Source organism: Frankliniella occidentalis, unplaced genomic scaffold, assembly GCF_000697945.3.
Source record: "Frankliniella occidentalis isolate FOCC.00 unplaced genomic scaffold, Focc_3.1 Scaffold46, whole genome shotgun sequence".
NCBI classification, from domain to species: domain Eukaryota; kingdom Metazoa; phylum Arthropoda; class Insecta; order Thysanoptera; family Thripidae; genus Frankliniella; species Frankliniella occidentalis.
Window position 1 is genome coordinate 936,449 of NW_026267176.1, and position 9,821 is coordinate 946,269.

At 54.0% G+C, this 9,821-nt stretch overlaps 1 protein-coding gene across 3 annotated transcripts in view; it reads left to right on the plus strand.

Moving 5' to 3' along the window:
- LOC113217709 (nephrin-like) overlaps positions 1-9,821 on the plus strand; it is a 145,266-nt gene that overhangs the window by 101,434 nt on the left and 34,011 nt on the right. For all 3 annotated transcript variants that reach the window (XM_026437732.2, XM_026437733.2, XM_026437734.2), the window contains one exon: positions 8,087-8,246. In XM_026437732.2, coding sequence (XP_026293517.1) covers positions 8,087-8,246 — 160 coding nt within the window. The remainder of the gene's footprint in view (positions 1-8,086; positions 8,247-9,821) is intronic.

Here is a 9,821-nt window from a genome sequence, read left to right on the forward strand (position 1 = left end):
ACACACACACACACACACACCACAAGCGCGAGCCGCACGTAGGCCCTAGCCCCGATTTGCCTTTAAGCCTTGAAAACTCGATTATTGTGTTTCTCCGTTTCATCATCGGCATTACATCCTGTCACGACCTCCTCAAAGCCCCGCCCCCGGCCCCCCTGGCTCGCGTGGACCTGCGATGTGCGTTGGTATAGAAAAACAATAGAGGGGTGCTCCGGCCCCCGGGCTCCCGACCCGTCACACGAAAAATTGCTTTTGTCTCTAAAATTTGCGTCGTTAAAGTGTGTGGCGGGGGCGCGCGCGTGCCAGCAAACTCGACCCGGGATGTGGTTCTGGCGGATGGTGACGTTGTGCCGCATGGCGAGATGTACCTCTCGAGGAGTCAGGAGGGCACGTCTCTAAGCAGCAGTCAGGAGAACCTCCTGATTTGTGACTAATAATTATACATTTTTGCAAGTTTTGTAACTTACTGACGAAAGAAAACTTTGTCAGTAATGTAAAAGTGAAAACGTTCTCATTAGCTTACTAAGGTTTTTAAGCAGCAGGAATACTGACAAAGGGGTCGAAAATCAGTAAACGTAATTAGCAGTGAAGGCAGTGTGCCATCCTGCTCGTCTACGCGAGGTGGTGCGGACCTGTCGCGGCCTGATGACCCGCAGGCGCTCTGTCAAGGCGACCTGCAGCACCTGCAGCCGCGTGCAGCACGCTGTGCCCCGCCTCTTCTTCTTCTGCCAGCGCTGCTGCCCCGCTGCTCGGCAAACACAATTAAAATGTAATAATGTTTGTTGGTCGCTCTGGCGGACCTGCCGGGCCCCGCCCCGCCCCGCCTCGGTCTGTGGACAACATATAAAACAAATTACACCGTGTCGTAAATTTGGTTCACCATCGTGGGCGCTCGGACGCCCAGTCCGGCCCATGCATCCGTGTGTGCGTGTGTGTTTATGTGTGTGCTGGGGGAGGCTTGCGCGCTGGTCGGTCCGCAATGTGTCATGTTTTGTTGTCAAGGATTTCACTCTTTGTGCTGCTCTCCCTCTCTTTCGTCACTGGCGCCGCTAACGTGTGATGATTGAGTTCCCAAAACGTTGATGATGAACGTGTTGTTGTTGTTTTTGCTTTACTTTGTCGGTGTGCCAGGCCATCTCGCATTATTTGTCGCTGGACAGGGGCTCCATTACTGCCTGATGCCCGAGCCCCACCCACGGCTGCGCTCGCGACGCGACTTGGTTTCCGTATTCATGGTGCCCCCCCCCCCCCTCGACCTATCCTCCCTACCGGGCCCTCTACCCGTTCGAGGGAGAGAGCAGGGCAGCGGGTGGTGGTGGTTGGAGGTGCAGAAAATGGCGTGACGCGAAAACGTTTGGTGAAAAATGATGCGATCGAGCAGCTGCGGAGATGCACGCCTACTCGCCCGGCTGGGCTGGTGCCGTGCCCCTGCTGGACGAGTCCCTGCCGTTACCCTGCTGGCCGTGCGCCCGCTGTTCGTGCCCTTCGCGTCGACCTGCGCTGTACCAGTATACGCACTTCTCGGAAGGCCTCCGGTCTCGGGCCCGACCGCCGCCTCTGCGCCGAGCTGCGCCCACATATTTATTCCCTTACGGACGGTGCTGCCCGGTCCGCCCGCTGCCCTACCTTTGGACCCTTTGCCTCTGACCCGCTCGCTCGCCTGAGCCCCCCACCCCTAAAGCCGCGCCGCTTCTTTACAACCCCCAACTCTCCGCCACCCCCTCTCCCTCCCTCCCTCACAGCACACGCACGTACACGTACGTCTGCCTGGGGCGAGAAGTCATGCATGGGAAAGGCGAAGACAAGATCGATAGGGCATCTGTTTTGCGGATGCTTTTTCGCCGGGCTCGCGGCGCGCATGCCGAAGCACGCCTACCGGATCCCCCTCCTCGGCCTGGCTCGGCCCGCTTCTCGCTTTTCTATAATGCGTCGTGTGTTTGTGTTTGGAAGGCAAAGGGGGCTCAAGCCGCTTCCTTCCGGAGCCCCGCGAGCCGTGCCGCGCCGAGCCTCGGAGCGAGTCCCGTTTTATTTTATTTTGCTGTATATTCCTATCATTACCGCGCTTGCAGCCCCCCCCCCCTTTCCCGTTTCCTCTTATTTCGTTTGAGTTTCCCGCGATTGTCTCCGTGCGCCCCTTCGGCCCGCCCCGAGTGGACAGCAGCGCTTCGCCTGGCTCTCTGCCTGCCGTCCGCCTTGCTGGGTCGCCGTCGCCGCGTCGAGTGGCCGGACTGCCATCTTCAAGTTTTCCTCCGTGAATGAAGAACAGCTGGGTGGCTCTCATTCCGCCCAGCCTCGCCTCGCAGCCCCAACGGCTCAAGTCCAGTCGGCGCGAGCAGTGAGTGGTGGTTAGCTCCGCCCGAAAGTTTCTCATTCTTCCCTCTGCTTCTCGATGATCAGTCCACTCCAACCCAGCTGACTCCGCCCCGCCCCGTACCCTCTTGCGCCGCGTTCCGCCACTTACGATGCACTCGGGTCTTACCTCACTCAACCTTAGCTTGCAGAGGCGAAGGTTGACGGGGTACTGCCAGGTCGACGTTAAATTTTTAACCTCAGAAAGTCAACTCTTTTGCTTTTGTTGTGCGTGCCGGACGCTACTCTTCTTCGCGTTCCGATCCCTGGGGCCGTATAGCCCTCCCCGCCGGCCGGCCGCGGATGCACAGCACAACAGCGTGGCGCCGCGTAGCACAGCGTAGCATGACAGTGTTTGCTTCCTCTATCAGATGTTGTACCTGGCTCGCGCTCATTATACGCCAGGAAGCACCCGGCCGTATATCAGGCTCCCCCTCCCCGTCCACTCTTTCCTCCCCCCGGGCACCCCAACCCCAGCACCCCCTCCCACTCGCCCCGAATTGAAGGGTCGTTGGGGGGCTGGACAGGCGGGGCGCCAAGGGAGCGTTCACAAACCGCAAGCAGCGGAGGCTTTTGGGGATCGGGTTACTGCCTCTTTTTTTGTAGCGTCGTTTTGTACCCCTTTTTTTCTGTCATTTATTTTTCTCTTTGCTCTTTTTCCGTGTGTTACTGGGCCCAACTTATACAAGCCTCACACATGCACACTCGCAATAATTAGTATTTCGTTTTATTGGAAAAAGTTCTGATCTAAAAAATAATCTAGGTACTTTCACATAAAGTTTTTGGAAATCGCAGTTTTTCGGCTTCTTAAAAATGCTAAAATTTGGCCTCTGAAATAACTGTGGCCTTTAAAAATTTCAAAAACTTGCAGTTTTGGAAAGATTTCTAAAATTTGGAATAAGAAGAGGTGAACACGGTGTTCAGATTGATTAGTATATATTGCAGGCAAGATTTCGCACCTGTAAACACCCTCACCTTACAGCTTGATGCATTGAAGACATTTCCAGTGTGCCAATAGGGATACTTTTATCTATTATCTCCCCTGTTAGACGTTTTAATTCGATATTGGTCTAGTGAAACAACTTCAAACCACCTTAGCAAAGATAGAACCGAGGCATATCGGCATTTGTACGAGGGGAGGGGTTCAACAAACAGAAGAAACCGGAAGCTGCTACGCCGTGGGAATCTTCGTGTTCCCATTTTGCGAGTGACAATAAGATGACCTTGCAGGAAAAGACGTCCTGGCGATGTCTGGCCGGTACGCGGTGTGCGCCACAGTGTGGCGAGGTGGCCTGTGCATATCTGAACACGAGCCAACAGATAACGGGTGGGCATTTAGCCCGGGCGTGCCGGGCGCCGCAACCGAGACACGGGACACTTCTAAATGCAAGAGAAGGATATTAGTGTTTGGTTGTGAAACAGCTAGCTACTTTAATCTTCAGCAACAGACTATACGTTTGTTTCTAAACGTTTTTGCAGTTAAACCTTTTCGTTTCAGAAAAAATTGTGAAATTTGTGCGCAAAAATACATTATCTCGTACACATAAATGCACAATAGTAATGTGTAGAGTAAATAGAAATGAAATTAATAAGTATGAAATTCTAAATATGCCACATGTAAAAAAAATCGTTGCATTATGTATATATTCTTGTCAGCGTTAAAGAATCTTCGAGCTTTGTATTGCAAAGAATTAGTTATTTTTCGTTCTCTAGAGGATAGTTCCCGGGGATCATTCATGGGTGCGATAGATGCACCCATGTACCTCTTACTACATCACCGGTAGGATACATGGATCGCGCCATTGTTGAAACCACTTGAAGGACCGTTACTGGTGGGGGGTAGGCTACAACTGCTACAACAGTCTTGCGATGGATGTAACTCCCCCTCCCCTCCCCCTGGTGCCTGCTTAGAAATGTACCCCCCTTATGATTGTATGCTGAGGGGGGTACATTTATGGCATCATGAATATACTCCCCACTAGAGACGGTACATTTAAATCGTAGGGGGTACACCCATGGCGCTGCTCTGGCGTGCCTGGCACTCCCGTCTTGATTTACTGCTGAAGATACATAACTTCGTCTCCTCGTTCTCATTTGTTGCTGAAACCTTCGCCCCCCCCCCCCCCCCCGACCCCCCATTCCTTCCCTCCAAACCTCGCAAGTTCGGAGCGCGCAGAGTGAGTGCTCCAGGTCAATAAGGTAAACGTGTGTGTGCGTGGGCTCCGGTCAGGCCCGGCCCCGGCGGGACAGCTGCACTTAGGAAGCAGAATGAGTCGATCAACATACTACAGATTTACACGAATGTTCATTTCTCGTCTTTTACTTGGCTTGTGCAGATTTTTTTATTTTACTTACAAGAAACAATGTGTAAACATTGATCTTAGCTTAGAATGAAAATAAACTCCAATCAATTTGATGTTTTGTCATATTGATCCAAGGATATAGGTCATATAACTGATTTGAAAATAATAGCTTATAAAATTGGATAAGAATTTAACAGCACAACCAAGATTATCTGCGCCATGGATGAAAGGTTCACACTACAGATAAAATCCTTGCAATACGAACAATATCAAGTGATTTGTCCATGGTATGCATGCACAAAATTTTTCGTGAGCGTGTTCGGAAAGAAATGGGACTATGTGGGAAGTATATGTATTCCAAGTAGAAGTTGAGAAGGAATGGTGAAACGGAGAAAGAGAGAAATAGAGAGGCAGAGAAACGGGGAGAATGTGTGTGAGTGTGGCGTGTGCAGGGAAGCAGGGGAGTGTCTGCTGCTCCAGGCGGACAAGCTGATTGTAACCCTGAGATCGCCAAACGAGGGTAGAGATAATCTGATAATAGGCGCCCCTCCCTCTCTGCCCTCCCCCGCCCCCGCCCTGCCCACATGCAGTCGTGGTCGGGCCCGGCCAGGCCCCTGCGTCAGCGACAACTTGTAATGGAGAGCGCGATTTGTTGCACCGATCCCCGTGGGGTTGCCCCCTCCTTCACACACACACACACACACACACACATACACTTAAAAACACACACACACACACACACACCAATAAGGTCCACCCCGCTGCAGTCCCCGGGCCGAGATAAGACCGCCGATTAAAATGTTAAAGAGCCCGGGTGGGGTGGGCGGGTATGGCTTGTAACTCACCGCCTAAAAACCGGTAGTGGCCGCGCGCGTCGCGAGATATACGGTGGATAGGCCGGTCGGCCCGGCCACGGTCTACGGGCTGCAGGCCGCGCGGCCGAAGGGGATTATGACTTGAGGAACGACACGGTAATAATGCAAGTTTGCGAAAAAGTATATAAAGCCGTCTGTCCTGGCGCCTCCCGCGGAACGGCCGCGATCAGCTCGCCGATAACAAATGAACGGATCGCCCCCTCCCCCTCGCCCCAGTCTGTTTAAACTTACGGCAGCCAGCCACGCACGCCGGTGCAGCCGGGCGGGCCTTTCGGAATTATTTCCCGTCGGAGGAGAGAAAAGAAGTGGAGGGGAGGCAGATAACCCCGTCCTGATCACTTAATTCCACGGCACGGCGGCGTGGCTCGCGACACACGTGCCTACCCGCACACGCTTCGGTAATACAAGAGTGAGTCGCCGGCAGCAGGTGCGCAGTCGGAGCCACGCGTGCGGCTGTTGGGCACGCTACTGCGTCACAAGGCGCGTGTGGGGGCGTGCGCAGAAAAAGTGGCCGGCATTGACAAGCTTCCTTCTATGACATGTTGTTTTACGAAAATGCGTTTTCCATGGATTCTCTTTCCTCTTCGATGCTGCCACCCCAACCACCGACCTAAAAATTTCACTCGCTTCAACCCTGCACTTTCGCTGCCACAGACACGCTTAAAACAGTCGCGACGACTTTAGACGACGGTTCAGAAGATAGATTCCGATTGTTCGTAAACCTATTTTCTATGGACAGGACAATTGTAGTCTTATCGATATTAAAAGAAATCATGCCGATTAACGCCGAATGCCCGTTTCCAGAACCGAGACTACCTAAATACATTGTTAGAATGCTGTAAGGAAGTACGGTACCATAAATAGTCCGAAAAGACGGTTTGCGAAGTTACATTACATCCTGTTCGGAGTGGACCGTAATCCAAAATTACAGTCGCTGACCTGATGACAAGTTCATAGAGCGCACCGTAGAAATTTCCTGTTGGCATTTCTAACAGTGTATGCGGTAAATAATGTCTTAGTATTGTACTGAAGGATATGCCAGAAAAAAATCGATTTCCCGGTACTGCTAAATCATAGGATTTCCAATCGCGATAAACGACATTCTCGCGAGACGGTTATATACTCCAGCTTATAATTAAATTACAAAAATAGTTTTATGATGGTAATGCACTATCAAACGACATCAGCAATAACCCACTTTTCTACAGCCGTTCGGCAACATTTCTGGCCCAAATGCACAATTTGCGCGTTGTGGTCGTTGTTGAGCGCCCGATTTATCCAGAGTCTTCTCGAGTCTTGTAGCACGCCGTTTATTCAAGTAACATTTATTTTCCTTCGGATGCTTCGCTGCTGCTGAACTGTGCGTAGGTGTCGGGATCGCGATTAGGCATTCGGCTGTTGTACTGAACCCGTTTGTTACCGAGGAGTATTCGCTAGTGAGATTGATGCCGGCACAGCGCCGCTTTGGTCGAGTAGAGACTGACTGGGCCGCGCTCCTTTGCTCCCGTCCCTTCGCCACTTCAGTCCCCCCCCCCCTCTCCCTTTTCCCTTGCAGCCCGAGGCACAGCTTGATCGAGCTCTGTTGTCATTGTTCGCCTGCTGTGTTTCGCTTGAGTGCCTCGCCTCGCGAGGCGAGGGGGGAAAGGTAATGAGAAATATTTGCGACCCAGAATACCCCAATGGTGCGGAGCCGAAGTGGCTGCGCTGCTCTTACTGACTCGCAACGCAATTGTCGTTATTGGAAGATACATCAGGCCATTTAAAAAAGGTAGATGTGCGCCAGCCAACGTCTCGCGTAACAGGCTTCGTGATGTCTCGCGACACGCTGTGGCGCTGTGACACACCTGCGCACTACCTTGGATATTGATCTAGGCTAGTTTTTTTAGACTAGTTAGGAAAACTATGTGTTTTGGTGTCTCTAGGGTTCCGCTGTTTCTAAATCCCCAACAAGGCGATATTCCGACACAAAATGTGTGTTTTAATTCTTTGATTTTTTAATCCTCTTTTTATATCTTCTTTCGTCAACTGGGAGTTGGGCTTCACAATGGCTCAGACAAGAAATATGTAGTATCTCCAAATAAAGCTAGTTTTTTTAAAAATCTTTGTTCCGATGGCCATCTAATGTCGCCTTACACTTGTGTCTTCAGTAAGAATCCACATACGCTCTGAAAAATAGCTTACTTTCTCACACGCCCGAGCACCGTTCTGCTGCCTCCACCCTCCCCACGCATGCACTACTGGCTGCGATCGGCATCGGTCAAGGTCGACAGACAATCTCTCACCCGGGCGGCCCAGTCGGTCGGCTGCTGCAGGCTGAATTCAATCATCTTCTTGAGGCGAGGCTGGCTGGGATGGCTGGGCCTTCCAATCGAGTGAGAGCTACCAGTGTGCCCCTCGAGACTGGCCCCCGCGCCGCGAGGGTCGCCGTCTGGCCCTGGCTCCGCCCCGCACGCTCCGCACTCTCAAGGCTGTCGAGGTTCCCCAGTTGTTTTGACGGGCGGCGTGCTGCCCCCGTGCTCGCTGCACTCTCTAAACCGACCTCTCCTTCTTGTCCTGCAGGGCCAGCCGCTCAACCACAACGCCTCGGCGCGCATCCTGCGCTCCAACCAGTCGCTGGTGCTGCAGCGGGTCACGCGCCAGTCGGCCGGCACGTACACCTGCGTGGCCATCAACCCCGAGGGCGAGTCCACCAGCAACCAGCTCGACTTCCGGGTCAAGTGTGAGTATGGCGCTAAACAGCCCGGCCGATACGGGGCGCCGCCGAGCCCCCTGAGCAGCCCGGCGAAAGAAAGTCATTAAAACTCGCCGTCTGGCGGGCGAGAAGGGGGCGGGGGGCATGTATAAAGTTAGCCGGATTGTGACGGGCGATGCGACGCGAGCAGCGCATGCCCGGGCGGCAGGACAGGGGGCCCGCCCGCCCCGCCCCACCCGGACGCGTCCGGAAGGCCCTCGTTAAAAGCGATCTTCGGAGGAGGCGCCGAGCAGGTTTCGAACGTGGCTCCGCCGTCGTCGGGCCCTTTGTTGTGGCGGGGGGTGGGCTGGGGTTCTCTGTTTGAAGGGGATGGGGGCTCCGCGCGTGTGTTGGTGAGTGGGCCATAGAACGCAGACAGGGGGAGGCACTCGAGCCTGCTGTCAATTGTCACACATAGATCGGCCCCGTCTTTTGTTCTCACAGGTACTTGACGGGAAGGCGACGGGCAAAAGAAAAGAGAGTCCCCGGGACTGGGAAGGGAAGAGAGGGGGGGGGGCGTTCTGGCGCGGGTGGAGAGGCCCTCGACGGAAGGGTTGTCGTGATGGTGTGGGGGGCGCGGAGAGAAAAACAAGGAGCAGAAATGGGGCGATATAAAAAAGAGTGATGACGGTGGACGTGCGGAGATCAGCGCCGACAGGTGCGCCGGGCCCAGCTGACCTGCTGCTCGCCGTACAAACGACTGGCGCGCAGTGGACTGGCGGCGACCCCCGGGGAGAGCGGCGCCCGGCCGGCGGCTGTCTGCGGGACTCGGGGCCCGCCTGTCCCAAAAGAATCGCGCGTGCCCGCTCCGTATCACGTCCCCGCAATCTCGGCCCTCGTTTACGCGGCAGGGTAGAAAAATTACCACGACAGGCAAACGCGGCCTGCCTGGGGGTGGGGACCGGGGCGCGGGCGCCCGCGGACCGGGCACAACAACAACCAACGGCGGGCTAATTTCATTTTTTTTCCTATCGAAATGCCCAAATAAAAATGATTAGGAAGCCGCGCGGAGGCATTCTATCAGCGTTATCTGGGACTGATTATCGTGTAGCCTGGCAGAGATTGATCTTAATGCGGTCACGCACAGGAGAGGGGGGGGGGGGGTATAGTCCGGAGTGATTCGGCTCCATCAGGGCGATGAAGTCCGCTGCGGATGCCTGCCTGCGTGCCGCGCTGCATTAAACTCCGCTCCTGTAAATAAACCGACCGGTTTTCTTTCTCTTGAATAAAGAAAACTACAACATGCGTCAAAAAATCATTTGCCCACAGATGAAAATATTCATTTCAGCCGTGTCTGGTACTTTCTCCGTCCCTGGTCACAACAAACGCGTAGCGTGCAACAGTATAAGTGGTGTTGATGTGAGGTGGGTAGAGAGTCGGTCCTGAGCTGCGAGCTGAGGGAGGGGGTGAGCCTCGGGTCAGCCGCATTCCTTATTCCGTGTGAGAGTGAGCAGCCAGCTATACTGGGGCTGGACAAGGGTCTCTCCTCTCTGTCCGCCCGCCTGTCCTCTGCCCGCCCGTCTCTCTCTCTCTCTCTCTCTCTCTCTCTCTCTCTCTCTCTCT